The 19,098-nt window shown below is 44.3% G+C and overlaps 1 protein-coding gene across 1 annotated transcript in view; it reads right to left on the reverse strand.

Moving 5' to 3' along the window:
• The window catches only part of LOC114594260 (cytosolic phospholipase A2 epsilon-like), a 47,192-nt gene that overhangs the window by 12,413 nt on the left and 15,681 nt on the right, over positions 1-19,098 (reverse strand). Inside the window, exons 4-13 of the mRNA XM_028723697.2 lie at positions 15,673-15,809; positions 14,867-14,995; positions 10,760-10,800; positions 8,898-8,940; positions 7,325-7,400; positions 5,607-5,776; positions 5,389-5,487; positions 2,896-2,933; positions 1,239-1,374; positions 448-584 (exon numbers count right to left, since the gene is read on the reverse strand). Of these exons, the coding sequence (XP_028579530.2) occupies positions 448-584; positions 1,239-1,374; positions 2,896-2,933; positions 5,389-5,487; positions 5,607-5,776; positions 7,325-7,400; positions 8,898-8,940; positions 10,760-10,800; positions 14,867-14,995; positions 15,673-15,809 (1,006 nt within the window). The remainder of the gene's footprint in view (positions 1-447; positions 585-1,238; positions 1,375-2,895; positions 2,934-5,388; positions 5,488-5,606; positions 5,777-7,324; positions 7,401-8,897; positions 8,941-10,759; positions 10,801-14,866; positions 14,996-15,672; positions 15,810-19,098) is intronic.

Below are 19,098 nucleotides of genomic sequence, written 5' to 3' on the forward strand. Positions count from 1 at the left end.
GTCTTGCAGGCCCTGCGGAAGGATGTCAAGTCCCGCAGGGCCCTACTCTCTTGTGACAGAGTGTTCCACCAGATCGGAGCCACAGCCGAAAAAGCCCTGGCTCTAGTTGAGGCCAGCCTAACCTCTCTGTGGCCTGGGACCTTCAAGATGTTTTTATTTGAAGACCGTAAGTTTCTCTGTGGGATATACCAGGAGAAGCGGTCCCGTAGGTACGAGGGTCCTAGGCCATATATGGCTTTAAAGGTTAAAACCAGCACCTTAAACCTGATCCTGTACTCCACCAGGAGCCAGTGCAGCTGGTATAGCACCGGGTGAATGTGATCTCGCAGCGAGGATCCCGTAAGGAGTCTCGCTGCAGCATAAGGAACATCTTGTTATATTAATTCATTTCATTGCATCGTGGACATAAATATGGGTTACTTAACGCTTTTGCTCACATTTCCTTACCATGTTGTGCCAGATAAGCCAGTAAAATATGAAACACAGTCCAAAAGATCGTACTTTTGGAGAGTCAACAGGTGGGAATATAATGCTGTAAGTGCTCTCATGCCCCCTCCTGTCGTCATAATTGCCACCACTGGCACCTGTTTTGATATAGAAAAAAGCAGAACATTCATTAGGATGGTTTATAAAGGGAAGGGGGTCTTATAATTATATCAAGGATAGAAGCTGCTACAAAATATAGATACAGCTGGTACTTCAATATCTGGAGAGCTACAGCCATAACATTTCAAAGAGAACTGTGTGCAAGGCACTGCTCCCTGGAGCCATTCCCAGGTTCTTGGCAGAGCCCTTACATGCAGGCAAGCCAGTAGGGCAGGTATAGAATAGATTTGTGGAGCTTCAAACAGCGTGTCAATGGGAGCAGCAGAAAGGAATGCAAACGTAAAAGCCTTCCAGGTCTTGTTCCTGGAATCCAGGTCACAAGGAATTTAGCTGACTTGGGGAAACAGCACTAGCCCAGCTTATTTGCCCAGCAGTGACCTCAGGGGAAAGATGGGACATGAGAGTACACATTGAGGTAATATTCACTGCTGGCATGAATTGTAAACTTTGTTAGAAAAAGATTGATGACTTTTTTTCCTCCAAAGAACCAAAGCAGGTCATGGGATGAGTCCAGATTTTTAGAGCACACAGGTAGGTATGTGTGTGCAAAACTGCTACACCTGTTTGTTTGCCAGCTAATCTGCTTGCAGAAGTAGATAAAATCATATGTAAAATGTGCGCCCCCCCCTTACCTCATCTTCACACAGATCTTCCTCAAGCTGTAGTGCCCTTTTAAAGGCAGCAGCAGCAACCTTTTTCCTTTTCTGCAGGAATTCTAGTTCCTCTGGACAGAGATCAAACCCCAAGCGAACATCTAAGCCCGATGTGCTGTAACACAGGTGAAAATGTATCATACAGCAGAACTTTCAGAATACACAAGAAGAGCCCTGATAGATCAGACCAAAGGTCCAACTGGTCCAGGGCATTTTGCTCTCTCAGTGGCCAACCAGATGCTTGTGCGAAGCAGTATTGAAAATGGACAGGTCTGCATCCAGTGCATTGATCCTCAAAAATGTAAACCACTTTGCATAATGTGTGATGCTGGGCTGTGGCCAACTGATAGATGATGCTATGTTAATTTAACTCCAACCAGAAAACCTCAAATCCAATTCACGACAGTGCAGAAATTTTTTAAGTACATTTTTTAGTTGCGGAAAACTCTTCCTCCACTTCTATAATGGTGAGCAGAGCACATTGCGTGTTCAGACCCAGAAACCTCCCCCCTAAATAAACACACATTTGACTCAAATTTTAGTTTTGGTTTTTGGCAGAATTTAGGCCACAACTTTATTGATTACAGAAGAATGGTTGCATGTTCTGGTTCGACTAGCTCCCTGCACTCTTGCAGGCAGCGCTGACCCAGGGTACCAGAATAGGTCAGCCAGGGGTGAACACCTGAGGTAGGTGAAAAGCCCAGGAACAGACTATGTTCACTCCCCAATGCTCCCCTGGACTCAGGCACGGGCACAACCCCTCTCAGGGGTTGACCAAACCAAGTGAGTCCCTGGATTCCTTTAATGGAATGCCCTTCACATAGGGATGGCGAGACCGTTCTCCCATCCCTATCACATGAACCAGTGCCTATCCGCAACCTTACAAGTTGTGACGATTTGCTACATGGCAGGCGAAACCCAAATGGCAACAGCCAATCAGCCAAGTGGGGAAAATTCCTGCCATGCCCCTGTCCCAACAACAGATGACACACGACGGCATAGGAAGGTCAATTACAAAAATGCCCTAAGAGTAGGGAGAGGTGGGCGGGTGTTCCGATGCACAAGCTGAAAGAGAAAGCTCTGGGTCAAGTGTGTAGTTATATACAGGTCCCTTGATCTGTTTAGACTGCACCCCATTGGTCAGATTAAACCCAGCAACAAGGGATCTACCAATCGGGTGTTGCGGCTATCCAATATACCCACCCACAACCAAGAGGTCAGTCTCCAGGTCTCACCGCAACATGTGGCCTCTTTTAGGGAGGACATGCTTTAGTGGAAGAGGACTATAATTCTGAATGTAATGACTCTCAAACAATAACCCAGTAGTAAAGGGGTTTGAGAAGGACAATTTCAAGTCATAGTGTTAGTGATAAACATAATCATTATGATCCTAAATTTACTTTTGGCATAGGTTGAGATTTTCCAGTTTTCAAGTCAAAACTATATACAAATATTTGAGAGGAGATCTCTCAACTTGAAATTGAAGGCCCAAAATTTGGTTCCTTGAATCTAAGCTTCATAAAGCTAGGTTGTTCTGTGAAGTAAATATGCAAGGGGAAAAATTGGTCACATCTTTTAAAAATGGATATAGTGGAAGAGCCAAAAACCACATTATTTTATTTTGACTGAATCTTACCAGGTCTTTGCTTTGAAGTGTAAATTAACTTCTTTGTCCTAAAAGTTAAGAATTTAAATACAATCAATTATGTCATATCATAAAAGCCTCCCCAACTTCCAAAAATAGACAAAATATATTTCCTGTTCTGTGCCAAGTTTGCATATGCTGTTGTGAATGTCAAAATCGGAGATGGTTTCTGTGTGTTGTTTTTACACTCTTTCTAATGATTGTTGACAATCTCTAAAATTTGGAATTCACAACCTCAGAATGGTTTCATTCTGCAGTCGGTGATTCTAGTACCTTTACTGACTTATAAAGTGACCTCAACATATTCTGGAAAATGCGCCTGCAGTTTATATATTGTGATAATATTTAGGAAGGATGTGGGCAGGGCATCTCACATGTATTTCAGGTTGCAGTTATTCCACAGGACGATCCATTTCTCTAACTAGTCCCACACACTATAGTGGTTTTGTTTCATGCAGGCCAGTGAAGACAGCAGCCCCAGGTCAAGCTTTCCTCCTGTTCCCATTGGGCAGTATTCAACTACTGCACCCCATCAACCCAACGTTTGTGCAACCCAACTGTTTGTGCAACACTTCTCCTCCTGCATGCACCATGCTTGTCCCCAAATCTGCTCCAGAGATTTGGGGGAACCCCTAGAACAGGGGCACATGGGTTGTGGGGGAAGAGAGAGGGAGAAAGTTCTGTGGTGCAAAAATAAATCCTTGCTCTGACAGGGAAAAAAATGCTAAACAGTCGTACCTTGGTTCTCGAACGGAATCCATTCTGGAAGTCTGTTCGACTTCCGAAAACGTTCGAAAACCAAGGTGCGGCTTCTGACTGGCTGCAGGAGATCAGAACTGTCACTTCTGGGTTTGCGGAGTTCAGGAGCCAAAACATTTGAGAACTGAGCTGTTCGAAAACCAAGGTACGACTGTATTGGATTCCACCCATTATGGTACCCTTATGGTACTTTTCAATGCTTGCTTCACTTGGGGGAAACGTAATGTGATGACATCACAAAACTGGCCTGGGACCCAAGTATTTGAAAGAATATTTGGCCAGTGTCAGGGAACTGCCATCAGTGCCGGAGGGAGAGAGCAAAATCCAGAGGGATTCCAGAGAGCGTCCCGGGATTGGGAGAGGCAGCCCATCTTCTGGGGAAGAGAATCAGCGTAGCACCAGTGGAGAAGGGGGGCAGATGGGGGAAAGTGGCGAGGCGGTCCCATGACTCCTTGCTGGGGACCAGCAGGGAGAGTAGAGGTCCTCCGCTGCCTACGCCCTCCTTGCGCAGAAGGCTTTCGCGCAGAGAGTGTAGGAGGAGACTAGGCATCAAAGAGTTTCTTTGCTGGAAGAAGTTTAAGAAACGCCCACTGACGGATTCTGCCAGCGATTGAGACAGCCACGGGAGAGTGGCTGTCCGGACAGAAAAGGTTCACTCAGGCAACCCAGCCAGGTGTGGGCACCGGCTTACACACGAGCAACCCCTAGAACCATTACACAAAGTCTCTGAAAATCTTTAAATGAAGCGAGGTACCAGACTTTGTAATATGAAAGACAAGCTGTGAAGCTTTGTTCAGCAAATATGATGTCCAACACTGAACAGTGATTCTGGATATTGACTACTGTTTCGTAGAATTCTTCGTCAGCATGGTGGGAGGATATAGAATTGCTTCATAAACCCAAAACAAAAAAATTCCTTCCAGTAGCACCTTAAAGACCAACTAAGTTAGTTCTTGGTATGAGCTTTCGTGTGCATGCACACTTCTTCAGATACAGTACCTTCAGTATCTGAAGAAGTGTGCATGCACACGAAAGCTCATACCAAGAACTAACTTAGTTGGTCTTTAAGGTGCTACTGGAAGGAATTTTTTTGTTTTGACTATGGCAGACCAACACGGCTACCTATCTGTAACTGGTTCATAAACCCAGTTACTACATTATTACATGAGCACTGTTCCTCAGCATTTGATATTTTCATTTACATACATTCATTCAAAATAAGATGGGTTTATGAAGCAATTCTATATCCGCCCACCACGCTGATGAAGAATTCTACGAAACAGTAGTCAATATCCGGAATCACTGTTCAGTGTTGGACATCATATTTGCTGAATACACAAAACCTCATAGCTTGTCTTTCATCGTACAAAGTCTGGTACCTTGCTTCATTTAAAGATTTTCAGAGAGTTTGAGACTAAATATTTCATTTTGTACTTGTTATGGTTTGAAGGAATTCTATAAAGATCGTCTATTGCGTATGTACATGGTCATCGTGTTGCCTAGACATTGCTGATGTTCTCTTTGCAACACAGGGGTTTGTTTGGTTACTCAGATGGAATGGAGACAGAGCTGGGTGCCATTCACATGCTGATGAACACCTGACTTCAAATAATTGGATGATGGCTCTCAGCGGCTTCCTATAGATGTCCAAAAGCATGTGAGAAAGAACAGAACCCTGTTGAACCCTGCAGCATAACTACAGAGGGGCTGAGAAGGAGTACTTACTTCTTTGATTACATCTTGATCAGTGGGAAGTGTATTCAGAGGCAGAGTCAGGTTCCTGTTTTTGTAAGCGTTAGCTCCACATGAGTTGCAACAACAACACTGAAAATAAAGAGATTGCCTCTTTAAAAACAGAATTGCTTTTTTAAAACACCTCTCCCAATAAAAGGCGCGACTAACTAAAATTATCCAGGTTACTACCATGCTCAGCTATGACATACAAAGGTGGGAAGTGACCTCTTCTTTGGGAGTAGAACATCCAGTTCTGCTTGCTTAAATCTGGCATAGTGGAAAAGGGAAGGATCAGTGAAATGCAAGTTGGAGACACAGCCTAATGAAATGTTTTGAGTTCCTTCAAAGGATCCTTTCAATGTACATCTGACATCTTGTTCTAAAAAAAGAAAAGAAAAAGAGGACATTGTTGAAAAAAGGAAGTAGAGCAGTTTTGTTTTTTTAAAACCCAACCATCAGAAATAATAAAAGGTAAGGTAAAGGACCCCTGGATGGTTAAGTCCAATCAAAGGTGACTATGGGGTTGCGGCGCTCATCTGGCTTTCAGGCCAAGGGAGCCGGCGTTTGTCCACAGACAGCTTTCCGGGTCATGTGGCCAGCAGGACTAAACCACTGCTGGTGCAATGGGACACTGTGACAGAAGCCAGAGCGCACAACAATGTCATTTGGTGTGCTTTCGAACTGCTAGGTTGGCAGGAGCTGGGACAGAACAACAGGAGCTCACTCCATTGCAGGTATTCGAACTGCCGACCTTCCAATCAGCAAGCCCAAGAGGCGCAGTGGTTTAGACCACAGCGCCACTTGCATCCCTATCAGAAATAATACCAACCTCCATGCCACTGAGATCTCTTTATGCGGATTGAGACATGCATTTCTTGAAAGTGTTTCATTATTGTGAAAAATGTTATAGAGGTTTATGAATAAATGACAGTGCAAGCCTATACACATTTACTTAGAAGTAAGCTGCACTGTGTTCAGTGGGTCTTACCTCCAATTAACTCTGTTTAGCATTTTGTTCTACATCCTGATCCCAGTAAAGTAAATGGAAGTATCTACAGCTAAGACTTTAATCTTATGCACACCTGCCTCTGGGTAAGGTCCATTTAACTCAATGGGGATTACTTTTGAGAAGACACATGAGATTGCGCTGTAAGTATGCTTAGAAACATAACCTTAAAAACCATTTAATGGAGCCTAACAGTTCATCTCTACATCCAAATCTGCCTTGTCCCAATCTGGGGAAATGGGCATTTCAAGAACAGGTGGCACTCTGGAGTTTAATAAATGTGACAGACTCTTACAAATGCTGCTATAGTCCAAAAAGTTCGGACTATAGCACTTGCAGAAAAAATGATCCAGGAAATTAAAGTCTTAACAGGAAGGAGAGTCAACAGTGATTTTATAGAGACATGGTACCAGAGCTGGCTCAGCCATTAAGGAGGGTGAGGCTGCTGCCTCAGGCGGCAGAAGTTCCTGAGGCACCACCTGCCCTGCCACCTCCACCGCTTTCCCCATACAACCCTCTGGTGGCAAGTCAAGAACAAACCTTGGTTGCCACTTAATGGTTTTTGAGAGAGAAACATACCACAGGCTCAGGCTCAGATTTGTTTCATCGGTGTGCCATGGAAGCTGCTTACTCACATTAAACCATAGTTTGTTTTACACCATGGTGTAATGTGGTGTGCTCACCAGGACAGAGGTTGAAGACATTAAACTTGACTCTTTCAGTCGGGGCTGTTGACATTTTGGAGTATACTATGGTACCATCTAAGGTGGAAGCCACATCAGCAAAATGCCTGAGTGTGTTTACTAGCAATTTTACCCATTCCAGACTGGACCTAGCACCTGAACTCCAAACCTGAGGCCTCTATCATCTAGTCTAATGGGTGGTAGTGTGGAAAAGCATTAATGAAGGAATAACCCTCACGTTTAAAATACGTATTCTTTTTTTTCTTTCGTTTCCTTCGATCCGCCTGAACCTCTAAACAGCAAAGTTCACGACACTGCAACAGAAGTAACCCACAAAGTAGTGAATAACATTTTTCATCTCACAGTTTGCGCCATGAATGTTATGCAACCACAAACTTAATTTATTTGGCCAAATGCCATATATTCAGTGCTTTTTTTTTTTCTTAAATCACCATTTTTTAGTTCAAATCAGGAAAAATACAGTAAATGGACAAAAGTACAAAGATTCACAAAATGTTTAGGGGTATGTGTACCCCTGCATCCCCCCAGAAAGAAAGCACTACATATATTCATGTTCTCACATGATGCTTTTAATTGATTGAATTAAACTTATGAGCTCTGGAGATTCATCAAGTTAATAAATGACTTAGCAATTGTTCTAGAAAATGTGAACCCCCCCCCCCAAGCAGACATTACTTGACAGCAGTAGTTGCATGATACAGGGCCTGCTTTGTGAGGAGAAAGACATGGCTTTTTCCTAAACTAAATTCTCAGACATGTGAAGGCCCACTTTCACAATTACCTAATTATAAGTGGGCTTTTTTGGGATGCAGCCACTACGAATATTGCCCAAAACCTGAAGGCAATTTTATTGCTAGATAGTATAATGTGATACCCTCCAGATGTTACTGAACTCAACTCTCATCAGGTCCAGCTAGAATGGCTAATCTTCAGACATATGATGGGAATTGTTGTCTAACAACACCTAGAGGGTCCCATGTTAATTACCCCTCCATAACTTACTATATAAAGAAGAGTTAACAAATGTACACAGACAGATCCCAGAGTTCTTGTGCCTAGTCACTGACTGCTTTTCAAAACACTTCCGGTGTTTAGAAATAACACTTTTAAAAATACAGTAGCTCTAAAAAAAACCCTGGATGTGCACACACTGTGTGTGTGTGTGTTTGTGTGTGTGTGTGTACCTCTTTGAAACCTAGTGATGGCATTGAAAGGAAAAGATTATGGGTGACATTTGCAAAAAATTGTTCATCATATTTCATGTCATGAAGATTTTAGTCCATTGCAGCTACTTGGTTGGTGTCCTAATACTGAGATATATTCATTTCACTATTCCATACATCAAGGTTCTTTTGACACAGTTTGGGCAGTTATCTGTATGGGCCAATGCATACATTCCATTTCTGGCATATAACCTGATGTGAGCACTTATCACATGATTGAGTCAACTCACATGGGAAGCCAATTCAAATATTACTGTAGCCAAGTTGAGTTCTGACCACCCAAAAATTATTTTTCTGATTTGCTAACATCTGATTTGGCTCCCATGGTATGCATATCATAAGAGTGGGAATGAAAAAGAGGGGAGGAGGAAAGAAAGCTGCAGTTTCTCCCATACACTGTGTGATGCTTGCTTTCAGTATTCAATATTCCACCATACCCATATCTAAGATTTCTCTTTCACACTTTTACTCAGGATTTTGTTCAGTCAATATTAAGTAGAGGTAGCTTACAGAGTTCCTGCAACCCAGAGATATTGCACAGTAAATACTTGAAGAAATGGAAATTACCACTATTGTTCCATTTGTAATGATGGTTTCAGCTGGACCACATCTAGGAAATAAATATACATATATACAGTATATATATACACATGATGTTACAACTTGAATGATTTAAGGCACAATTGTTAAACATAAGTTAGAGCTGAACAGTCAACTTATGTCTTAGAATTTAACTTTGCCCTTTTCCTTTTGCTGCTTACCACCCCCAGGACTAGCCAGCCCTGCTGCTTTCCCAACAGAGACATTGCTTTTGCTCACTAGGGGGTGGGAGAGCAGTGAGGTCAAGGATGCATGTGAGTGCAGATGGGATTGGCTCTTCCAGTCCTGACCCCCTCCACTGCCCTGCTCCCCCCTAGTTTTGGTAAGTAACATCAACAACACTATCAGGAGGCTGGTGGTGTGGGATTACCCTTAGGTGGAATCTACACACACATAAAAAAAAATTGTTGTGAAAATGTTTTTAAAAAAACGTTTTGAAAAATAAATTGAATTTGCCATAGCTTGCCATCGCCATCTAGTGTCACATTTGTATAACGCACTTTACAACACACTTAAAATGTTTCATTTGCAGCTGTATAGCTGAGTCCCTGGTCACTCCGGGAAAAGAGTTCCTAAATTCTGACTGCTTAGCAGGAAAGGTTTGGCTTTAGCCAGAGGGCAAGGCTGTGCTTGTGAATGGCAGCAACGATGGCAATCATCATATTAAGCAGATTTTAGGCATGCTCTACTGATGAGGATTTCAAAATACAAAAGCCAAGTGACCGGGTTAATCAGGTCAGTGTTCTAATTCGTAGATCCTTCAGATCATCTTGCTGCCACATCACCACAATCTAGTCCATTTTGTCATCGCCACGTTTCTTTGCCTGTGACTCTAGCATGACACACTACTTATTCTTGCAAAATTCCCAGGACAAGGAAATTCAGAACCTTGTAGCAATATGACCCATCCCTAACTTCTGTCTTGCATCGACAGCTTAGTTCTTGTAGGAGACAACAGGCAATTATTTCAAAATAATACTGCTCTATATTTTTTTAATTGTTTCCAGTACAATCCTATGCATGCCTACTCAGATGTAATCGCCACTGAGTTCAATGAGACTTACTGTTAGGTTAAGTATGGCAGCTTGAATACTCTTCTTAGTAGTAGCCCAATAGTAACACAAGGGGAAGAGTCTGATAAAATGGTACAAATCCCTGATGTCAATTTTATCCAGCAATCATAGTGCTTTTGAGCCAAAGCAATACATTATCATATTTGTATGCCAGGCACCTGCAAACTAGACATCTGAGGGAATCAGTCCTGATGGAAAAAATTCTGGCCTCTGCTACTCCAGATGCACAGGAAGGATTAGTGCAAGGAGAAGAGGAAGCATTATGTAAATCAGAGTTCTTATGAGGAAGTCGTCTTTTGCTCTCCAGTTTATGGAAATCATCACAGGCAAAGTTGACATTTGAAGGCACGCTAAGGTGTGTTTTATTTGCTACGTAGGCACATGTGTTGAAAGAAAGGAAAACTTCCCCCCATTAACAAGTTCCTCAAGGAAGGGAGATGGATAGCTAATTTGAATTGCATCGCCTTGAATTTTTATAAATAGCAAGTTTATACAATTGGGCTCATTCTATGGCCATTAGCTGCTGATGGTAACTTTTAGATTTAAAACATTTCTGTCCCACTCTCCAACATACAAGATGATCCCACGCTGGGCTACAAATGATTGCCGATGAAATACCCAGTGAACATTAAAACATCGAGTAACACAAGAGACCTTATTCTTAATAAAATAAAATAATAAAAAAAAGAGAATACAATTCATTGCAGCAGACAGGCTTCTATAGTAATTGGTTTCTACAGTACTTGGGTTACTTACATATTCTCCAGTGCAAATTCAACCTCCAATTGTTCATGCGTCTGAAAATTAGAATGCAGCATAAATCGCACAAATTTTTGCAAATAGTTGTTCCATAGACATTGAGTTTGTAATTCCTTTAAGAATGTGCCTTTCCTGGCATGGAATGGGACGTATCAAAGATCAATCCCCCCCAATCTTATTGCAGAAATTAAAACTGAATATTGAAAATTGAACTTCAGAAAGAAAAAGAACTTGGTGAAAAGCACTCCTCTCTCACACACCCTTTTTTCTTTCATAGAATCATAGAACTGTAGAATTGGAAGGCACCCAGGGGTCATCTAGTCCAAGCCCTTGCCGTGCAGGAATCCTGCCCCCAGCCTCCCTGGGGGGGCTCAAACCACCAACCTTCCGGTTAATAGCTAGATGCACTGACCCATTGCACCACACCATAGGGCAGTTGAAAAAACATGCAGAACTGCGGCTTTCAGGTCTGTTTTCACCTGTTTGACTATGATGCCCAATCCCAATTTGCAAGGTTAACAATCCCATGCTTGTTTAAATACAGAAGTTTAAAATCCCATGTTTGCATGTTCAGATGTGCACAATAGGGTCAGGTTTGTTGCTGCTGTTAAACTATGAGTCCTATATATTAGCTTTACGGATTCCTCTTTTCATATTTGTTTGCTGTCTAGGTCATCAGCAACAGTGAATATCCCAAATTCTTCACAATCAGAGCAGCTAACCTGTGGTCCTGCATATGTTGCTGAACTACAACTTCCATCACCCCTGGCCATTGATTGTGTAGGGATAGGGATGATGGGAGCTGTAGTTCAGCAGTATCTGGTGGTCCACAGGTAACCCGCCTCTGGTTTATGTAATTTTTTTTAACAGTATGTACATTTTCTTTCCTTTTTTTAAAAGATGGCATTTTCAAATAAAGTGTTTGGATTTAAGGATTCAGATGGATTTCTTTGTCAAAGCTGAAAGGCCAGGTATATGATAAAGGTTAGAAAAGGAAGCATATGTCACTATGCATCTTCTCAGCATGGGACTGTATATAGCTACATAGAACTAAATTGTGGATGATGAGAACAACAGGGTCTCCTGATGTGAATTAAGTCCATATGGTAATCTCACCTTGATATGTAGTACCACTCTCAGCGGCAGAGGAAGCCGCTCAGGTGTCTGGGGTGGCGTGCCCAGGGGCGGGGTGAGCCGCCCATAGGGACAGGGTGCACCATGGGGCCTTTGGAGTTTGCCTGCCTCCTCCCACTCAGCCGCCCTACAGCTGGGGTGGAGGCAGCGGGCGGACCGTTTGGGCATTGTGGAGCCTGCACACGCCCAAGCCACCGCATCTCTGCAGCCTTGCAGTGAGTGCCGCCCGGCATTTTGTCACTCCCCTCAGTGGTGACATCCGTGGTGGCCCGCACCTACTGCACCCCCCTACCTCTGCCACTGACCACTCTTCAGCCCTATCAGCAGACTTAGTAGGCTGAATGGCCATTGAGCAGACATGTCCCACATATTGCGATACCTTGGTATCTCTTGTTGGGTTTTGTATCTAATGAGTAGGAAGCTCTAATTGTTAGAGGGTACCAATTTCATGAGGGAGGCTAATCACATATGAGGGTTTTAGGTTGCATGGCAAAGATGGTTTGGAGAAGAGAGCAGTTCTGGGAGCAGTTCTTCCTCATCCTTGGTCTAGAACAGTGTTTCCCAACCTTTTTTGGGCAAAGGCACACTTGTTTCATGAAAAAAATATCGAGGCACACCACCATTACAGCCCCGTGACGTCAGCGCGCAGCGTCACGCCGGGAGGGACGCACGAAAGTGTAAGTTTCAATTTTTCCCCCTCCCCCTTGCCTTCCTTCTGTGCCAACCGCCAAAAAGCCAAGAAAAAAGCCAAGACTTTAGGGCAGCAGGTTGACACGGAAGAAGCTCCTACCTAAGGACAGGTGCGACGGCCGTGTCCTCTTCTGCCACACTTGGCAGCCCTGCCTCACGGTCGTGACTCCCACCCTGATTTCTCCCCGCAGGTCGAGCGGCACAGGCAGCCCAATGTGTCCAGCCCAGACACAAGCCCCGCTTCCCCACTCTAGATCCTGAATGCGACCAAGTGCTCTGGACTCCCGAGCAGGGTGGGAAAGAGGACTCGCATCTGGTAGCCTCCGGGCTCCTCGCCTGCTCGAGGGATGGCATTGCAGGCAAGCTGCCGGCCGTCGCCATCGCCGCCCCCTCATGCGAGTGGACCTGCCCGGAGTGGTGGGCCGGGGGAGGCTCGCTCTCTGTGGGGATGTGGCCCGCACGCGCGGCCCCGCTTCCTCCTGCCCAGGGCTGAGCTCCTTACCCGCAATCTCGGTCTCGTGCACGCTCTCCCCTGAGAAGGTCCCTCTTCTGAAGGCAGGCGGGGACGAAAGCCTTTGCTCCCCCCTGCCTGCCTTCCCGGGAGAGCAGAGAAAGGCAGCGCGTTTCTCCGCTGTCCCGGATGGCTTTTGAAGGCAGGCAGGGGGGAGCAAGGACTTTCGCCCCCCGCCCACCTTCAGAAGAGGTCCTTGACCTCTTCTGAAGGCGGGCGGGGGCGAAAGCCTTTGCTCCCCCCTGCCTGCCTTCCCGGGAGGGCGGAGAAAGGCAGCGCGTTTCTCCGCTGTCCCGGACGGCTTTTGAAGGCAGGCTTTTGAAAGCCGTCCGGGACAGCGGAGAAACCCAGCGCGCCCTTCCCGCTGCCCCCCGACTTGGCTGGAAGGCTGGCGGGGGGAGAAGCCTGCTCCTCCCCGTCGCCAGCCCCGCAAACTCGGGGGACAGCGGGAGAGGCGCAGCGCGCCCTTGCCGCTGCCCCCCGACTTGGCTGGAAGGCTGGCGGGGGGAGAAGCCTGCTCCTCCCCATCGCCAGCCCTGCAAACTCGGGGGACAGCGGGAGAGGCGCAGCGCGCCATCCCGCTGTCTCCCGACATGGTTTGGAGGCTGGCGGAGGGCTTCCTCCTCCCCCAGCCCCGCAAGCTCCCAGAGCGATGCCAAAGCTGCGCGCAGCTTCGGCATGGCTCTGGGTCCCGTTCTGGGGGAGGGGGAAGCTCGGGCTTCCCCCGCCCCAGCCCCACGCCTGGCGGTGGGGGAATAATTTTTTCCCCTTTATTCCCCCCCCCGCCAATTTTTCCCGCGGCACACCAGGCAACGTATCGCGGCACACTAGTGTGCCGCGGAACACCGGTTGGGAAACACTGGTCTACAAGTATCTGAAGAAGTGTGAATGCACACGAAAGCTTATACCCAGAACAAACTTAGTTGGTCTCTAAGATGCTACTGGACAATTTTTTAATTTTTTAATTTCGACTATGTCAGACCAACATGGCTACCACCTGTACAGTAGTACCTCGGGTTAAGAACTTAATTTGTTCTGGAGGTCCGTTCTTAACCTGAAACTGTTCTTAACCTGAGGTACCACTTTAGCTAATGGGGCCTCCCACCGCCCCACCGCCGCCACACGATTTCTATTCTCATCCTGAAGCAAAGTTCTTAACCCGAGGTACTATTTCTGGGTTAGCAGAGTCTGTAACTTGAAGTGTCTGTAACCTGAAGCATCTGTAACCTGAGGTACCACTGTACCGGAGCATCTCTGATGGGCAACTTCTGCGTTCCTGTGGACTACTTTCGGCTGAAAAAACCTAATGAAAAAATTCCCGGAAATCTTGTCACTGAAGAAGCCCGATGGGCAAAACAAGGGTGTATCCTGAGAATTGGTCTATCATCAGCTGCTTTGTTGTTACTAAGTAGTTCCATTTGTTACACTCTCAAGACATAGGACAATGCAGAAGGAAGATATCAGTATGAAATGGCATTGCCAACAGGAACTGTACGTTGTAATCGTTGGACTTGACAATCTTTGGACTTTACAACAATAATACATATAGAAGGTTAATAGTAATATGATATGTTATTGCCATCAGGAACTGTGCTTTGCAATTTTTTGATATGACAATTAAATTACAGTTTTATTACATATAATGTTATGTTACTTTACAGCCAGTTACGTGTGTGTTGTAGTGTTCTAAACCTACCTGTACCTGGCAGGACAATATGCGAGAAATGCAAAGAAAGCTCAGTTAAGGATTGATCTCTATGCATGCTCACCTGGGGATTCAATTCAAATTTCATAAAAACTGATTCTCCAAAGGGGACTTTAGCTACGTCAAAAAAAATGACACGGTAGTCATCATCTCGAATAACATCTTCGTCCCATACAGTCAATTCTAAAACATTCTGGAATCAGAAATTAAAAAGTATTATGAATGAATAATGGAAACACAGAGCTGAGAGAGAGAGAGAGAGAGAGAGAGAGAGAGAGAGAGAGAGAGAGAGAGAGAGAAGGCTATTTTAGTCCAACTGTGGGCTACAAAGGAGAAACAGAAGTGTGCTACGTATACCTGTGGGAAGGCTCTATCAAACAGGAGTACTCGCTTACATGAGAAAGGGCCCCAAATTGAATCACAGGGCACCTCTAGTTAAAATAATAATAATAATAATAATAATAATAATAATAAAAATCTCAGGTAGTAAAACTGAAAAGACCCCTAGAGTTACTGGTACTTGCTGCCGGACACTGTAGGTGATATTGTGTTAGATAGGCCACTGGTCTGACTCCTGTGTAGAACAACTAATAATGTGGAGATCTGTATTGCATTGCATTATATAATGACCGTACAGTATGTGTATCTGAATAGCAGATACTTTTCAAAATGGTGGCAGCAAAAGAAAGGAAGCTGTGATAAAGGAGAAGCCAAGATCCTAGCCTAGGTTTATTTAGAAGGGACTCTTTAGTACATAGTTTAAAGTCAGTGAAACAAAGAAGTGGTCACAGATGCAGAAGATCAATAACTAGGGCAACATGGAGATGATTCTCCTAGAGGAACCTATGCATATACCATCTTTTATCCTACCTTAACTTGGCTCTGGATCCTGAAGTAGAATGTTTCATTCCATATTGGATCTTTGCAATTTGCCACTGTTTTGGTCCGAACTTTCTCACATGAAGCCGTAGGCAGCCATAAGGTCACATAACAATCTGTTTCACTTACTGTAGGGGAGAATATGGAGTAATTCATATTTTAATTATGGCCAAAATGAGATTAGCATACTGGATTAGACTGAAGATTTAGTTCAATCTTGTGGGGGGTAGCAGATTCAATGTTTTCAAGGTGTACCACGTGTCTCTTAACTATTGCAAGAGGAGAGCTTGATCTTTGGGAGCAGTGGCCCAGCTCGTAAATCATGGTTAATGACTTACAACATAGCCTCTAACATTTCTGCAATGAAAATAGGGATGTCCTATTCCATAATAATAATAATAATAATAATTATTATTATTATTATTATTATTATTTTACTGTTTATACCCCGCCCATCTGACTGGGTGGTCCCAGGCACTTATACAAAAACATAATAAAACATTAAACATTTCAAAACTTCCCTATGCAGGACTGCCTTTAGATGTCTTCTAAAGGTTGCATAGTTACTTATCTCCTTGGCTCAGGGACTTCATAACTCCATACCCTTCGACATTTCTCTGATGTAAATAGGAACATCCTACCATACCCTCCAACATTTCTCTGATGAAAATAGGGCTGTCCTAAGGGAAAGTGGGACATTCCGGGACTAAAACAGAAACTGGGATGGCTTCTGTAAATCCAGGACTGACTCTAGTACCTCTTGCTTACAATGCCTAATTGCTCTTGCTTTGCTGTTTCCCAATCATGAGCATGAGAAGGAGAAGCAAGCTCTGAAAACTATGCAGACACATTTTAATTCTTGAAAATGTATGGCAAATCATTTTTAAAAGAGAGAAAGTCTGGGCGGGGAGCAATGTTTACTTCTGCAAATCTCATTCAAGAGGTCATTACAGTGGTACCTCTGGATGCGAATGGGATCCCTTCCGAAGCCCCGTTCGCATCCTGAGTAGAACGTAACATGTGACAGCGCGCCTGTGCATGCATGGATCGCATTTCGCCACTTCCGTGCATGTACGTGATGTCATTTTGAGTGTCTGCGCATGCAGAAGCGCGAAACCCGGAAGTAACGTGTTTCGTTACTTCCGGGTTGCCGCAGGGTGTAACCTGAAAACGCTCAACCTGAAGCATATTTAACCCAACTGTATTTCTATTTTGTCCAGCAGGAGGCAAACTCTCATTTTATAGTTACATAAAAGGCAGATGAACAACTTACCCTCTCATGTCAAATATAAAATCAAACAGAACAAATAATATCCTTAGAGCAACATTCCACTGCATGTTCCCATCTAATTAAACATGAACTTCAGTTTTATTTCCACTCAAAATCCTCTCCCACTCCACAAATATATGCACAAAAAGAAGGAGGTAGACTTTCTTCCATGTCAACAGTGGGGTCTGTCTGTCTATCCCAATGGTGTAAAATTTGGAAACAAGGCTTTGGATCCAAAATTAAGAACCTACCGCATTTTTCGCTCTATAAGACGCACCAGACCACAAGATGCACCTAGTTTTTGGAGGAGGAAAACAAGAAAAAAAAATATTCTGAATCTCAGAAGCCAGAACAGCAAGAGGGATCGCTGCGCAGTGAAAGCAGCAATCCCTCTTGCTGTTCTGGCTTCTGTGATAGCTGTGCAGCCTGCATTCGCTCCATAAGACGCACACACATTTCCCCTTACTTTTTAGGAGGGAAAAAGTGAATCTTATAGAGCAAAAAATACGGTAATTTCTTCAGCTGCATTTTAAATGTATAGACAAGAGCCATACTCAAAGCCCCAGCCCTCATATTCCCATCTCAGTGGTTCTATATTGAGGGACAGCCATGATGAAAGGCAATGTGGACAAATTAAGAGGAGAGGAAGAAAGCCAGAGACACATCTATTGGAGGTCCTGCTTTGAAAAAATGTATTCTTTCCTCCCCGTTGCTATAATTCTCCCACTTCCACAAGTCCTGCAGCCCTTGGCAAGATTTGACGCTCTCCTCAGCCCTCACACTGCCTTCCCAAAGCTGAGTAAGCCAGGCGCGGGGCTTTGGGAAAGAGGCATGAGGGCTCTGACAAAGGTCCTAGAGTCCTCCCTGCTCCTTCCCAAAGCCTAGTTAGTGCTTTCCCAACTTTGGCCAGAGCCTCGTGGCTCCTTCCCAAAGCTCAGTGCCTTGCTTAGCCAGCTTTGGGAAGGCAGCGCAAGGACTGAGGGGGGTGGGCATCAAATTTTGGCCTCTCTTTCCCCCCACATGCGCAACAAGGCAGTGTGTGGCCCATAGGTTCCGTGTCAAAGTACACTTGCGGCCCACTTGGTATGAAGAGTTGTTCTAGGCTTGCAACCTAAGTCATTCAAATGTGCTGTAGCCCAACACTGTCTGTGTTTACTTGCTTTCCATTTTAATTTGCTCTATTTATATGCTTCTGATTAAGCGAGCCCCCAAAAACTTACGCCATAGTATGTTTTCTTGTTTTTAAGGTACCACAAGACTCTTGGATTGTCCTATTTTTGCCACAAGAGACAAACGCAGTCACCCCACTGGAAATATAGGAGACGAGATTATCTCTTGGCTAACTAAAGAAACAGCTGTTGCTCTTTCTAAATTCCTGTGTGGGTTAAGAAGCAGCAGGTTCAATTAGGCGCTCTTCCTGCCTATTTGCATCCATCCTACTGAGGATTCTCTCCTCCTTTGAACAAAGGATTGTGGTTGCACATTTGGCATTGTCAGACATTGCCAACCAGGAAATGTGCTCTGTTTTGTGCCTCACCTGCATCTTATCAAGATCCAGCTGCAACTTTGCTGTGGTCACTCTTTTGACGTCCTTAGTGCCTTCCTAGCCAAAGAAGCTTCTGAATGAATGACCTATTTGGTGCCCATTTATGACCTTTGTGAAAAGATGTTGGGGACCATGCAGAGCCTTAGCTATATAGGGTGGGGCTAGCCAAGAATTTTGCCCCGGGGGAAGCCGCCAGAGGGGCACCATTGAGGCTCTCAGCCTGTGTGTGTATGCAAATTTGTGTAGAGAGGGATTGCCAAACTGGGTCTTTGACCCAGGTGAAATAAAGCCTAGTTTCGTCCCTGGGTTTAGGCAGGCTTCCCTCTTTCTATGTTTGTGGACTAAACACACAGATTGGCTCCTTTCCAGCACATTATTAGGTAAAAATCAGAATCAGTTTAGAGTTTAACAAAGTTGTGTTGTACTGTTGTACTGTTTTATTGTTGTTAGCCACCCTGAGCCTGGCTTCGGCTGGGGAGGGCGGGATATAAATAATTTTTTATTATTTTTATTTATTATTATTATTATTATTATTATTATTATTATTATTATTCTCTGAAGTGTAACAAAGAAGAGTCTTGTGGCACCTTAAAGACTAACA

This window comes from Podarcis muralis, chromosome 1, assembly GCF_964188315.1.
Source record: "Podarcis muralis chromosome 1, rPodMur119.hap1.1, whole genome shotgun sequence".
In the NCBI taxonomy this organism is placed as follows: domain Eukaryota; kingdom Metazoa; phylum Chordata; class Lepidosauria; order Squamata; family Lacertidae; genus Podarcis; species Podarcis muralis.